At 34.3% G+C, this 16,428-nt stretch overlaps 1 protein-coding gene across 1 annotated transcript; it reads left to right on the top strand.

Annotated features, from left to right (window-relative positions):
* The first annotated feature begins 5,779 nt into the window (after positions 1-5,779).
* On the top strand, positions 5,780-14,001 carry LOC113403748 (zinc finger CCCH domain-containing protein 13-like). Its single transcript, XM_026644335.2, has 14 exons — positions 5,780-6,082; positions 6,695-6,801; positions 7,015-7,092; positions 7,940-8,012; positions 8,345-8,436; positions 8,777-8,893; positions 9,292-9,406; positions 9,531-10,349; positions 10,428-10,538; positions 10,927-11,043; positions 11,828-11,938; positions 12,720-12,827; positions 12,952-13,120; positions 13,743-14,001. Exons 1-14 carry the CDS (start codon positions 5,957-5,959, stop codon positions 13,811-13,813), a joined length of 2,214 nt encoding a protein of 737 aa, XP_026500120.2. The 5' UTR covers positions 5,780-5,956; the 3' UTR covers positions 13,814-14,001.
* The last annotated feature ends 2,427 nt before the right edge of the window (positions 14,002-16,428 follow it).

The following is a 16,428-nucleotide window of genomic DNA, read 5'->3' as shown; positions in this document are numbered from 1 at the left end:
GTAGTGAGTGGAGTGAGGAGCTTATGTGGGCTATAAGTTTTAATTAAGTTTAATGTGAATTATTACAATAATCTATAATATATTGAAATTGAATCTGATTTCATTATTTTCTTTTCTAATTGGCATTTTAAAATTCCACACACCTTGGTTCCAAATTACAATTAAAGATTTTTTTGTTTTATGTATAATAAAAATATAAATGTGCAGCATATCATATTTGTTACTAAAATTAATTGTTATTTTTACACTTGCATAAAAATTTATTTTAAACAATATTATTATTACTGGCTATGAAAAGTCGTAATTTGTTTTAAATGACTAGTACAAAATGTTTTATTTGATTTAAAAATATCAAACCAAAACGTCGTACGAAATCTTTGTAAACAAATTATAAAAAAGAATTATTTAAAACATTTTAAATAATCCTCCTGCAAAATATATGGCATTTTACACAAAAATAACCTATTAAATAACAAACATTTATAATAATATAGTCAAATACCTATATCATATTCTTCACAAAAATGACATTACAATGCATTAAGAGGACAGTCCTTGCGGAACGCCTAAATAGCGCTTACTATTTTCAAAATATCTTAAAACTGGAGCATTGATTATGGATGAAAAAAAAAACATTCACTTAATAGGTATATCTCAAGTTTCACCGGATGATATTTATAAAATATGTATTAATAACTTAGTAAATTCATCGTCAACATCACTCGAAACACTGAATTCGAATTTAATTTAAATACTGCTTACTTTTTGGCATTCGTCCATAGTTTTTAGTATGGAGAAAATAATTTGACGGTTTTGACTTATTATTCGACATTTCTGTCAATAAATTTTCAGTCCCCCCCAGAGCTCAAGGTGGGAGCACGTCAGTTTTTATTTCGAGCCGAGTCTTATATAATTTCGCGAACGTCTATGCACACATAGACAAGTTAGCATAAGGGTGGGGCGCGATTGTCGTGGGACGCAATTGTTTATTTTTACATTTCAAGAAACCAGATGAACTAAGTAAATAAGTAAGTATTAATAACCGATTATTGTTTTCCTCTTTCATCATTGCTTCTATCTATACCACATAAAAAAATAAAGGAAGAATTAAAAAAAACAAAATGTAACAATTAAAAAACATTATCTGTGAAAATTTTAATTGTCTAGGTTCATGAGATACAGCCTGGTGACCGACAGACGTACGCATAGACAGAGGGACGAACAGCGGAGTCTTAATAATAAGGTCCCGTTTTTACCCATTACGTATGAAACCTTAGAACACTACTTACCATTTTTTAAAGTAAATTTTTGACATAAGTTTCGTAATTGTATGTAGAATTGTTGTTTTTGTCAAAATGGTGATGATTGATTAATGTTAACATTGTTTAATTTGAGCTTTCATTAAATTAATTATTTCTGAAACTAATTTAGATTTTGTATATAGTTGTATTTTAATTTTGTGTAAAGGCATGGGGAAATTCGGACAGTTAGACAGGGGGTATATTCGTACGCGTACGAATGTGCCCCCTTAAATTTTATTAACCACCAGTATATCAAAATTATTTTTTATGAAATAAAATGCATAAAAACATATCTTCCCATAACACCAGAAGTCGTAAGACTTTATCCTACATCTGTTAGAAACAGAAAAACCAATGAAGGAAGACAACCGGGTAAATCCATACTAATATTATAAATGCGAAAGTAAATCTGTCTGTCTGTCTCACTTTCATGCCAAAACTACTGAACCGATTTAAATAAAATTTAGTACACAGATAGTCTAGAGCCTGAGAAAGGCCATAGGCAAAAAAGTGTTGTAAATGGCTGAAAAGGGGTAAGAAATGTTGTATGAAAGTAACGTAACTTTCTTTAACTTTTTATGTTAAATTCAAACGCGTGCGAAGTCGCGGGCACAGCTATTCCCGTGTATATACAGATACACCTGAAAACGTTAAACTAGAAGAGAGAAATAGACAGAAAGAATTGAAAAAATAGAACAGGAACGGAAAGCCAGAGCAAGGCAGTGAAACGTAGTTTGAAGGAACTTAATTCAAGACAAAAGAAAAAGAGAGGTAAGCAAATAGAAAGCGATGAAAATTCATAGGAATCTGAAGGATCGCTGAATTATCAAAGACTGTACAACGATGCCATACAAAATTATTGTAAGCATCTCATTTATACTGATTATAAAGTTTAGAATAATCAAAAAATAAACGAAGGATGAACTATTTCATTTTTTGTTATTTTTCTAAAGAAAAATTTATCACTATTAGTCAAGTCACATATTATTAAGTTAGTTCTTTGATAAATAAATATTTTTGTAATAATTCATAAAAATTTAACGATTTTAATTGGCTTTTTAATTACCCTGTATGAATCTACCCCATGGCGTACGAATTTACCGCATTTACTGTACGAACGTACCCTAACCATACCATACCAATACGTGGGGTACATTCGTACAAATATTTTATGTAGAAAAAAGCCTATAATCCTTTAACCTTTTGTACATAAACTAGGTAAATACGACAATTAATCACATAGTAAAAAAATAAAATCTAAAAGTGTACGAAGGGTACATTTTCCCCTAATGTCGAATTAAAAGTACAAAATTGTAAGGATGAACATAATGAATACCTGAATGTATTGTAATTTTTGTACTGTCCTGCTTATTTTTTTCTCATAATCATTCTCCTGCCCTTATCCCACTTTTACTTGGGGTCGGCGCAGCATGTCTTCCTCTTCCATACTTCTCTGTCGGACGTCATCTCACAAGTAACATTCTTTCTAAACATATCGTCTTTCACACAATCCATCCATCGTTTCTTTGGTTGTCCCCTACCTCTATATCCATCCACATCCATTCTCAAAACCTTTCTCACAACATGGTTCTCATTCCTCCGCATAACATGCCCATACCATGACAGCCGGTTTCCAGATAGCTTCTCGGTTACCAGTGCCACTTTCAAACTTCCTCTTATGTACTCATTCCTTACTCTATCCATTCGCGTAACACCACTCATTCCTCTCAGCATTCTCATCTCCGCTACAAGCAATTGTCTTTCAGTCATCCCTTTTATAGCCCAACACTCTGATCCATATAGTACAGTAGGTCTGACCATAGTCTTTAGATCTTCTCCTTAAGTTTAAGGTGAATACGGGGGTCACAAATTGTTCCCGTAACCTGCCGCGATTTCATCAATCGTGTGCTTCACCGTTCGATCTATTTCGCCATCGCCTTGAATGAGTGAACCGAGATACCGGAAATCGGAGCAGACTGGAAGGGCCACGCCATCAAGCGTTATGGCTTCAGGACCGAAGAGACCGCCGAAATCGCAGAACATGTATTCAGTCTTCGTTCTACTGATTTTCAAGTCAACATTCTCCAGTTTCTGTTGCCAATCCTCCAATTTGCTCTGGATCTCAGGTCTATCTTCACCAACCAGTACAATTTCGTCGGCAAAAAGCATGCATTAGGGTGCCTACTCCTGTATGTCCGCCGTTAGAGCGTCCATTATCAGCAGGAAGAGGTAAGGACTTAGAGCCGACCCTTGGTGCAACTCTACAGCCACACTGAACTGGTCGGTGTTGCCGGCAGACGATCGGACGTAGGTACAGGATCCCCTGTACATAGCACGGACTAACTCCACATACTTCCCAAGCAAACCTTTCTCTTTCAATGCCCACCATAACACTTCACGAGGCACCCTATCATAGGCTTTCTCGAGATCAAGGAACACCATGTGCAGGTTCTTGTGAGCACGTCTGTACTTCTCGCACAATTGGCGGAGTGCAAAGATAGCGTCCATTGTCCCTCGACCTGACATAAACCCCAACTGATTTTGGGTAATTTCACTCTCTTCTCGCAATCTTCTCTCTATTACTTTCTCCCATACTTTCATAGTATGTGACATGAGCTGTATCCCTCTATAGTTGTTGCAATCCTGTACATACCCTTTATTTTTGAAGATGGGCACTGGCGAGCTACTGCACCATTCTTGAGGGATGGTTTCTTCACGCAACAACTTGTTGAAGAATAAAGTCAACCACATACATCCGTCACTCTTTAACACCTTCCATACTTCAACTGATATGTCATCTTGACCCAAAGCCTTCCCATTTTTCATGCTTTTGACTGCTGTCATTATCTCATCCATGCTTATTTATCTTACTAATCCCTTATTTGCTTGTGCCTCTTGGAGAATACCATTCCAGTCATTTTTATTTTTTTCTCTTAATACAAAATTTAAAACAAACGCCAACTCATACCATTACTCATGTCGTTTAGTACGTCTGCTTAATTCCTAATTATTTAAATGCTTAATTAAAATAGTGCATAGTGCTAAGCAAAAAGGGTTGATATACATTCCATTTTGTATTGAGGCTATACTTAGTTAGTACCTTTCATGACCAGATACCGTCAACGGCCCGCCCCCTGATTTTTGTGTAATATAAAGTAATTTTAATTGACTTGTTTAACCAAGAAGATTTATGTCTTTAGTTTTTAGTTAATTAAAAAAAACTGATTAATATTTACCTCCATTATTTTTATTTATAAAATTTAGGTAAATGATTATTTAATGTGTCTTTACGCCCTAATTCGGTATACCTACCAACCTTAAAATATCCAGAAAATAATAATTATTTAGTTAGAGGAGAGCAGTAGAATCAATAAAAATCATAATGTATATGAGGCATCTTAATGCACTCTGACCGCACCCTATGCTAATAAATAATTTATAATTATGTTTGCGAGTGACAACCTTATAGCTAATACATTACTCGTAATTAAATGTATTTTTATAAATCCTACGTTATGAACGCGCAATGAAAATTTAATTTATTCGTTGCACCGAAAAAAAGCAACTAATTGTCTCTGAGGATGCGTACGATACACTGTACAATGCAACTGTATTATTGGAAGGTACCTATGTGTGTGTTCTAAAATAAATTCCCACGCTTACAAACTACGCTCTTAAGTGATTATTTTTAATAATATTTGAAGACGGACAAGAGCATGGGCCACTGACGGTAAGTAGTCACCAAGGCCCATAAACATTGGTGCTGCAAGAAATATTAAGCTTTCATTACAAGCTACTGCGGCATCAAACTTGTTAGCTAAGATGTTGTATCCCTTCTGTTTTTTCATACATTGGCTTACTCACCCTTCAAACTGGAACACAACAATACTAAGTATCGCTGTTTGGCGTTGGAATATCTGATGAATGTGTGGTATCTATCCAAACGAGCTTGTACAAAGCCTTATCACCAAGTATGAGTCATGATCAATTGCATTTTTTTTCGATCAAGCCAAGGCTATGTAAGATACTAATTCGTCTTTAATATTATTGTCAAACCTATGCGGAAATGGTTTAGTCACTACTGACGGGGTGCGTCGGTGACGCAACATTTATTTAAAGCAATCAAAAGCAACACTTAAAATAAATACTTTTACATCAAATTACATGACAATAAAAAAAATCGAGAAATTTACACGATATTGTCATTGCGCTGCAGACCCTTTAGCGTCGAGCCGCCGACCCACCCCGTCCGCTGTCTGACCAAAGCTTTACGCCAACAGGCTTTCTTATTCAAGTTGGGCCAACGTTTTCAGTAGGTTTTTATTCCGTAGTGTGGATGTGATAAATTTCGTAAATATAATAAGGGATGAATTCAATGAAAATAGCTGCCATAGATGCATACATGCAACATTTCTTTAAAAACGAACCTGGCATTAAATATTGTCTTTGAAATAGTATTCTTTTTTCAATTACTAGAAATGACACAATAATTTCTGACCGTGTTTTTTTGGTTATCAAACATAAGAAAATTCCGAATTATTTTTAACTATTAAAATTACGTAATATAAGTAACATAATATTTGAAAGCGTTAAGAATAATGTATAAAATTTAGTTAAATTGATCACATGTTTCGCGATCCATTCGAAGATATAAGATGGAATGTCAGCCGAGCGATAGTAAAAAAGTATTTAAAGTTTTCGAGGCATCAAAACGTAAGCGCACCAGAAAAAAACGTGATGGAGATGACAGTAATTCGATGGCTACAGACGAGTCTACTGGCGTAAGTATGGTCGGGGACCAGCGAGATTATACCCCAAGTATACTATTAACTGTCATTCAAAAAATAACATAAAATTGTTAAAATTAAAAAACTATAAGTTCCGTTTACTAAGTATATTACAACATTTTTACAATTAAATGACCCGTAAATTCTCATGTTATAATCAGCGCCATGATTTCGGCGCATTCGTTGTCCGATCACAAGAGCCTTAGTCCTAACAAAAAATGTAGTCTTCTTTATCTCTTGAAATTTTTATTTCTAATTATCTTGCATCTTGTCTATTAAAACGGGGGGTATTTTTTTAATTAATTGACTGCAGAATAAATACCTTTTATATTCATTTTATATGTATTTATAAATGTGTATAAACCATAAGAAAATATTTATAGAGAGCATTTTTAAAAAAATATATCATTATCAAATTAAAATGAAGCAAAAATATATAAATAAATAACGATTATTGTTTATTTTCAATATTTCAACAATTTTGAACTAATGGAAATTTAACTACTATTACGAAAGAAAATATATCATATTATCATATATACATGTATAAGTAATAAGGTTGGTATAGCTTCTGAATCCAAAGATTCCTCTAAATAATTCCTCCAGGGTTGTCAAGGGAACGGGCGTCGGCTGATGTCGGCAAAGACGAGCCTTCAAGACATTTCAACTGGTCAATGTATTGATGGGGATCAAGAATCAAATATCATTAAGAGGTAAGAAAATTTAGATACAATTTTTGTTATGAATATATTCACCAAACTATAATATTTTTTGAGTCATAATAAATTAAACCCAAGATGATTACTGAACCTGGATTTGAATCTTCAAAACCCCCTTAACTGGAACCGTTGTTCAGAAGTTGCTTATAATTGTTAGTAGGATGATATACACATAAAGTTAATTAATTACAATAATATATTATACAGAGACAGCAGTCCTTCAATATCTCGTTCGCCCGACGACGCGCACCGACCTCGCTCACCACGCCGACACCGTCGACTCGGGTATGATTGTATATTAGAAATATAACCCAACACACATTATTGACGTTGTCGAATTATAAAGATTATGATCAATTAAGTAGTACTGTAAATACTTTAGCCTCTCTAGGATTAATATTATTTGTAAAAATACGATTCATCATTTATATTAACATGACGAATATTTTGAGAGCCGGCGAGTGCAATGTTACCGTCCCTTTATTGGGCAGCAGTCTAATCAATTGTGCTGTAGCATTTATGAGGTAGGGAGACGTCGTGGGGGATCGAGGAGTGTGTCTCAATGTCCCGTACAGAATCTACCCTTGACGACATATTCAAGTTTAAAAATACTTCGTTTAATTCATTTAATGACGCGTATTTACACCTTTTTATTTTTTGTCAAAATCTATTTCATTATAAAGTAATAGTTCAAAACGGAAATTCTAATTTCTTCACCAATTGTTGTTTATATTAATATATTTTCATTTTGTAACTATCTGCACATGATTGTTTATCGGTTTAGCAAATAATTCAGGCTTAATGTAATATAATAAGAAGGTATCAAATTTAGTGGCAAACAATACAATTTAATAAAAATGTGTGTAAGAAATTTACCACGTAAATATAGAAACGAATTTATACTAAGTAGACTGTACTATAAATCTGACATCCTTAGTTTTCATTTATTTTGACGCTCTGGCGGTATTTCAATATTTGTAGCCCTAGAAAGTTAGGTAGATAAATTTGATAATTGATTGACCTACTCTATAACTTAACTAATTTATATCAATTAATAATAAAATTAAAAAAAAGTTTCGTTGGACTCATAGATGGACTCATAGAATCGAACTTAATATTTTATTAACCACAGGCGAGATGGAATTTCTCTAGCTCTGAAAGCTGGTCTAGTATCAACGCCACGGTCTATTTCGCCAAACGTGCAGGTGATTTTTCATATTTTTGTTGTATATTAAATTTTTTTTGGACGAAGTTATTGTATGCCCCCCCTTCTCTGCTTTTTCCCCTCTCACTTGTTTCCCTCTCTCTTTGTATTATGGTTTTATATAATATTATTTAAACTTTGTTTGTATTGTTTAATTCCCACGGGGCTTTTAGTCAAATTTTATTTCTTGTCATTGAATTATTCCCAAATACCCAAAAGTCATTGAATAGTTTCTGTCAATAAATATATAATAAGTGTATAGGGAAAGCAACTTCGTTCCAAACAGTTATTTCTTATTTCATTTTACTGTATTCGATCTAATGATCTATTTAGGTTGGTGATGATCTAATATCATCTGTCCCGAAGGACCAAGATTCATTTATTTATGCATTTCTGGAAGAAGCAATCAAAAGAGACAAGAAGAAGTAAGTACATAATAAAAATAACAATATTATTTATTACTGAAGAGGAATCTTATAAATGCAGGCCATTCAATTTTTTTTTTAATTTTTACATGAAAAAAAACAGTTGTTACTAAACTAATTAGGTGTTAATCTATAATAAAATGTAATATTTTGTTGACGTTAGTCATTATGCAAGCAGTATTTATATATAATTTACAATGATTTCTAATTGTTTCATGTGTGTTGTAAATACCTAGTTTGATTAAAAAAGTTATAGCTTCGCTTTTCCTTAAGTATATGACCAGAAAATACCTATATTTTTTTGCTTGTTATATCTAACATATATTCTGTTTTTTATTAGACATCGTCATAGCCGACGCCACGGAGATAGGCGCACGAGTCATGATCGCGATGTTTCAGTTTCGAGAGAACGCCGACACCACCATCGAAGACATCGGGACGATAGGGAACGTGAAAAGTATGTAAAAGTAATATCAATACATATCAATTCAAGGACACGATTTTTATTTTTCTCTACTCCTTCTGCCATTGAAAACTAAAATTAGCTGTGCGTATATGGTGACTTAAAGACCGTTTATAGTTAATCTCTAGCCGCAAACGAGTCGCAATACAATTCGTACGTAGTTGCCATTTAATATTTTTCATATTATATTAACACGACACAATTGCGGTTCGGTGGAAATTAGATCGGAAGAAAATGGCGAAGGTATCATATCCTTTTTAATTAGATCCTAGATCCTTGAATTGGCACCTACTTACGATTCAGCTAAAGTATATTTCTATTAAAATTACAGCACTTTTATACCTATATACTTTTTTATTTCATTTTGTAATATTGAAAATCTCGTTATCCAGACCAACTAAAGAAGAAACTCGTGGACTAGACCAAGCAGCACTTTTCGAAACATTTGCGAAGCTTTGTGCTCAAATGAATGAGAAAACTGCACATTACGCCCCTATAAACCAAGTTGTAAGCTATATATTTGTTTCTTTTTTTTCATTTATTATCTACTTGTTTAGGGATTCGTCAATTTTTAAATAATGTTAAAATGGACAATGACTACAATTTTTACTTATTTCTTTTTCGTTCACAGCCTCGTTCGCAAAGTCATAAGTCATTGCAATGTGAAGTTGCATCGCGTCGTGATTTGCTCGATGAAACACAACGAACAGTACGACATAGCAGTCGTGATTATTCCAGAGACAATTTTTCGCCATCGAGAATACGTAGCCATGAACATTTTCATAGTAGAAACCGAAGTCAGGACAATATACCTGTTCCGATAGACAGCCGGAAGGATAAATGCGTTTGTTGCGATCCATATGAAAAACAACCAGCCAGATATTCGAGCAAAGCTAATGTTGAAACGAAACATTACGAAGGCGAAAGATATAGAAGTTACCCCCCTGAAATTTCTCCCACTAAAAGTTGTATTAACGGTAAATATAGGTCTAGTGTGCCAGAACGAAGGGACAACAGAGAGTTCGATGAGCGAATACATAGAAAATATGACGACAGACGGCGACCATGCGAGCAAAAAGCAAGTAGAAGTTTCGATTTGCAAAGAGAGAGATATATTGACGATAGAGGTTATAGAAGAACAGCTAGAAGTGATGGGATCAAGGACACTCCTTACAATGATCGCGATTATACAGAGAGAAGATATGAAGCTAGTAAAGGCAGAGAAAAATACTACGACAAAGACATTCCAGACAGAAATTTTGCAACGTTGCCGAGTAAAGAACGAAGATCGAGGAGAAATTTGGAAAAGTTTGAACGTGCCTCTGTAGCATCCAGAGATGAGGACTATAGAGACAGATACTCAGAGAGAGAACGAGATTCGGGGCTGAGCGTCGCAGACGGTGAGACCAGTACCATGAGTGGAAAAAGTAATTACTTGCGAGTCGTTAAGGTAAGTTATTGTTACTAGTATGTATTTTAATGAAAAATATGTTAAGTTTTGTTTATATATTTTTTTATTATATTTTAGCAAGAGATATCGGAACAGCGCGAGGCGATGGATAAAATGATGAAATTGTGGAAGGAGTTGATGCGGTGCTTCAAAGGCGTTTCACAAACTCAAAGTCCGAATAAAGTTCAAGTTAGTATTTGTACATTCGGCTTGACATATTAACGATAACTTCAGCGGAAATCAAAAAGAAAACTACTGGTTTCACCTTATAATACAGAAATTCTGTAACCGTACTTGCTTTACATACATGTTTGGACTATAATTGATTTAATAATAATACCTATTATATTATATACGGAGACATCACTTAATATGCACTGAACTCTTATTGCTCGATTTCCATATAGGTAAATTTTCTCTTAATAAATACTTGTTAAACTTCTAATTCAGAAGTTAAAAGAGATGAGAGAATCGTCAGATAATAAGTATGAATTAAAACGAAGTACTATGGTAATTAACGTGAGTGTTCTTTTAGTGTTTTATATAAATTATTCAAATGATTAATTATTGTACTTAGGAATCTGCGGCTAATGTGCGCGACTCTGCCGTCGAACAGCTGCGTCTGTGGCGGGAGTGTATGCGGCGCTATGAGACCGTCGCTCGCGATGTCGGCGACACTGACGCCAGGCTCATGGTACGGGTCGCATCTCGTTTATTGTTCCATAGGTACTCTCTACTGTGCCGTGGATAGAAAACTTGGATTTTTATAGAAGAACGGCGTTTACAAAAATAATTTTAGAAAACCTACACGGGCCGGCTGATCTTGACCATGCTCTTTATCATAGTGACTCGAGTGACTTATTTATGGTATTTGACTAATGGCATAATAAGTAAGATCTTTGATACTGCTTATCACGTTTCTGATAACTCTTAATAGCATTGTTTTGACTGCGTATAGTGTTAGTTCAGTATTCTTTTCATCTTTATTTTAGTGTTCAAATTTATTTTACTTTTCTAGCTGTTCTAGGTAGGTGGACGGGCAAATGTGTTACCCGATATTATGTGGTCACCCATAGACATGGACGTTGTAAGAAATAATAACCATTCCTTACATCACAGAATGCGCACGTCCCTTCTGCTTGTAATTACTCTGACTCACTCACCCTTCAAACCGAAACTCAATATTACCAAGTATTGCTGTTTGGCGGTAGAATATCTGATGAGTGGGTGTTACCTACCCAGACGGACTTCCACAAAGCACTACCCTCAAGTAAACTGTACTCTTTTTTGCTGAGAGTATTGGTGTATTGACAGTTCAACCTAGCGTACTAGATTAAGTTCGTTTTAGCAGTTCAGAAATGAAATAAAGATTAAATTATGATTGCTTTTAAAAAAGTTTGTTGTGTAATATAACATAATCTTATGACCAAAATTATTTCGCAAATGAGATTTTTTCTTATTATACATTTTCTTTTTAGGAGGAAATAAACAAGCAAAGGTCAGAAATGTCAGAAATGGCTAACATGTGGCAGGAATGCCTGCAACGGTACCGTGACATGAGCAACGACTTCAATAACCTCAAGCAACAGGTGATTTGATTTAATCAAACCCGAGTGTCTATAAGTTACATGTTCCCGATCTAAAACAGACTTGTCAGCCGCGACAGCAGCTGGCAGGTCTTGAAAGTCTTGATGTGATAGCATCTACAAGACCCCTATAAACTCTCTCCCACTGGCTCCTCAGTAAAGTCCACGTAATTCAAAATATTTACGAAACCCATATATTTTTTCACCTACATTTTTACCTTCAGCTTTAAAAAAAAATAATTATTTTTTTTCCATAAAAAGTAATTATCCTAAAGTCTTGCCTACATCTACAGTTAAGTTAATTTATATTAATAATTATTACATGAGTTTTTGGCTTATAATTAGTTTACCAATCATTTCGTTTTATTATTTAATAAGTTTAATACTGTACTGTCTGTCTCTGTTATAGACAGTAGTATTTATACAAAATAATATTATAAGATTTGGTAAACCTAATAAATGAAAAAGAAAACATTCTTCAATGGACTAGTCTAGTAATAGTTCATAAGGCTACTGAAGCCAATTAACAGTAGCAACCCAGAATTATTATCTCAGAAAGCACACTAAGCCGTTGTACCTGCACCTGGGCTTTGGTCTAGTCGAGTCAGATTTGCCGTTTCATCGCATTATGAGCGCGAGGGAAGAGATAGTTAACTTTATTGCGCATAAACTTGTACTCTATAACTTAGGTTAGTCTCCTTCGAGGAAGGTTGTGATGTCATCCATGATTTAAGTAGTTTGAGCTTAGATATTTTTGATATAATACGAGCTCTATTTTTCACAGCTGGCAACATCCGAGAGTCCTACTCGAGCGGTTGCACCCCCACTGGTGTGTGCAGAGGGCGAGGGTCCGTCGGCGGCGCCATACAGACTGCCACCCACTTATCCTCCCGTACATATTCTAGATATAAATATATAAATTACAAAGTTTTTTTATTGTGGGACATTTATTTGTATAAAACTTGATTAGATTAATAGTAGCAGCTTTTTAATAGTTAGCTACCCCAATTTGTCAGATGCCTCCGATTCCCCCTGGCTACGTGGGGTCGCCCCTAAGGTCGCGAGCGTCCGCTCCACCGGCGTGGTGGTGGACGGGAGAGCACGCGCCCTCCCCTCGAAGGAGATCCTCACCCGAGTCGCACACTTCTAAAGAGCGTCGACATCGACACAAAGACAGGGATCGAGGTAACTTATGACATCTTAAGGCGAGGTCAGTTCAGGTACCAAAAAAAAGAATTTACGATTATATCTCCAAAGACTTCCGTACCCAATCGTACCTTAAGTTCTATTCTTGGCAGAAATTTATATAAACAAATCGGCAAATAGTTACTTGCACATTGCAAATAGTTGGTCCACATTACCAATTGTATTGAATTGAAAATAAAAACAATAAAAGACACACAAGCACGTAACACGATCAGCACTTTAAAATGCAGATAGTTGTAGTTAGGAAAGTATCAATGTTTCTAAATAATAACAACATTGTGTATATAAGATACCTAGGTACACTACAATAATAACGAATACAAAATGAAAAGCGCTTTCAAATTCCAGTAGGGCGAGTAGTACCTAAATAACAATTTGCTGATACTTCAAATGTTAAAATGACAGAACTTTTTGACATATCAATAGAAAGATGCGTCGTTTCGTACTACGCGGTTTGCATTCGCTTTTGATTGTATTCCCCTTTTGTTTCATCACTATGATGTTCCTGGCATTCCATCTGCCTTTTGTTTTCTAATCTGAGACTATAGATAAAATTTATAAGACAACTTATCGAACTTAACTAAAATTTGGGATTTTACAGATGATACAAGATACAAAGAGAAGCCTAAGGTAGGCGGTGCTCGCTCCGAGCACAGACACAGAAAACGATGATAATAACTCGACTTTACGTCTATTTTAAGAAAACTGTTAGTATAATTTTAGGTTATGTTAAATATTCAAGTGATATTATGAAAATTGTTGTCGATTGACGGATAAACTACAAGCCGTGTCCTTTCAAAATATTGTTGTCTTAAAATAGAACGTAACCAAAATATAACGAAATCTTGTTTTGCTAAAGTTTTATGTTGAAGTGATTATTAAAAGGAAAATGACAATCTTAGTATTTTTATCATTTTTTATCAATATTTATTGCCTTTTTTTCAATTCAAAGGCAAAGGTGTTAATTTATTATTCCTTCTGCCATTTGAATCAGCTTATAAAGGTCATATTTACTGTAACATCACGTTTTTTCCATTGTATTTAGGTATAGATAAATATGTTTAATCGTAAATCATGTTATACTCGGCTTACAGTAGAATGAACTGGCAGAAATAGTAGGGAAAAACGTAATGCCCGCGCGACATTTCCGTTCTCTCTCTATTTACGGTTTTATATAAGATTATTCAAACTTATTCACAATTACACACACATCACATTTCATATTAATTCACACAGGTTTTTAATAGCAATTTTATTTGTCATTTATTTTTTCGCAAATGTTGTTCATTTGTTTTATTGTATCTTTTACTTAATACATAATATAATATACCAAAAAGTATTTAGTTCCACTGGGACACTCAGTTGGAACGAAGTTGCTTTTTTATTTATATTTGTTTGTTGCGCTTTCAAATGTTAGCTCTCAACCAATCTTCATGAAATTGACGATATTTTCTTAAGGGAATATAGAAAATGACATACCTAACCTGCACCCTCACAAATTGGTGTTATATTTATAAATATGTCATACAATGTTGCATACTTCGACCGGAAACATGCATGTATCTTGGTCTATTATTGCCAGAAAATAATAATCGCGATTTAAGTACTTTTTTATGAGGTCATATTATCAAATATTATTTTTAATTAAAGTAACAGATTAAGTAGATTGGTGGAACGTTTAGGTATAATTATAATAATAACTAGATAAGTAAATCGTTAGACTAAGCAATTTTATCAAATACAAAATCGATTTTTTTTTTTTCTAAAAATAACCGGCTTTTTCGGATAAGCGAACATGCCCTGGTTGAGGATTCTTAGGAGGATGCTAAAATAATATATATTAAACTTAAAACTATCTTAATTAATCACAGGTGTATGACTTAATTTGGACAACATTTTTGCGAGATTTGACGTTGGATCTGCCAGAATGACATTGCATTGTCCAACAGACTTTATATCTAAATTAAGTGTAGTTCGAACTGATTCGTTCTGAGCACATACCATCAATACATGCAAAAGATCATCAGGTACATTACAAGTTGGGCAGTTCGGAGATGTTGTTTTCCGCATCAGAAATGCAAACTTATTGCATGGGATATGCCCAGACCGAAGCTGCAGAATTAATTTAGTTCCATTAAAATTGATGTTACTGTTCTCAATCCAAGGATATCTGCATGGATGAGGCTGGATCGTACGGTACCAAATACCTTTCTCCTTAGCTCTTTCGTCAAAGTACTCTTTCCACAAATCATAGTAGTGCACTTTTAACTTTCAAAAGAAGGTGTGAAGAAGACTTCAACACCGTCAGATATAGCTTATTTGGCTAGTACATCTACTTGTTCATTCCCTTCTATGCCTACGTGTTGAAAGAGTCATCTGATTGTAACTGAGAGAGAATCTTTAGAATCGCGTAAGCTACAGGTAACCCTCGATAGATCGAGGTACACCGAGCTAGGTGTTGAAGCGCGCTTTTGGAATCTGACAAGATCACTACTTTACTGTAGCTTGTACACTCAGTATAACCTAAAGCCTCGAAAATAGCTACAAGCTCAGTATCCATGATAGATACCTCTACTTTAATTTGGAATTTAGAATAAAAGTTGAAATAAAAATCTAGAAATGCAGCTTCTATTCCATATTTGTCTTTCGAACCATCTGTAAATATTTTTGACAGTTGGAGTAATTGGAATTTATGTATTTTATACAAGTATTTCGCAAACTAATTGGATGATACTCTCGCTTTGAACCTGTGAATCCTTCTATATTTGTCTTTAGAATGCTTGTCATATCAATACTAGTTACCCATTGATCTAATGAAAACATGCCTAGTCTTGAGAAAGAATTGCATGGTTGAGATTTGTACTTCTCGGAAATTTGTGTAAGTAAAGGTTATTTCTTGTTAGTCCAGAATCTATTTTGTGTCAAGTCTGTTAATGTTAAAGAAGTATTATTATGGAGTGATCTGTTTTTAAGCCAAAATTTTCCTGCCAAATATAATCTTCTTAAATACAAAGCAGGTAAACAAAGTTCACTCTCCATCATATGTATGGGAGTGGTCCTTATAAACCCACCAATGGTTCGCATTGCTTGATTTTGAATTTTGTCCAATTTCGACAAATTTGTTTTACAACAGTTGTCATACAGAAATTAACCATAATCTAATCTACTTCTAAGTAACGTTATATAGCTTACGAATATGTTTTGAATGGACTCCGCAACGTGATCCTGTTAACACCTTAAATATATTTAAAAACTTGAACAAACCCTAGACACAATCTCTTTAGTAT

Source organism: Vanessa tameamea, chromosome 20, assembly GCF_037043105.1.
Source record: "Vanessa tameamea isolate UH-Manoa-2023 chromosome 20, ilVanTame1 primary haplotype, whole genome shotgun sequence".
Taxonomy (NCBI): Eukaryota; Metazoa; Arthropoda; class Insecta; order Lepidoptera; family Nymphalidae; genus Vanessa; species Vanessa tameamea.
Note: the sequence above shows the minus strand (reverse complement) of the source record. Positions and strands in the feature narration are given on the sequence as shown.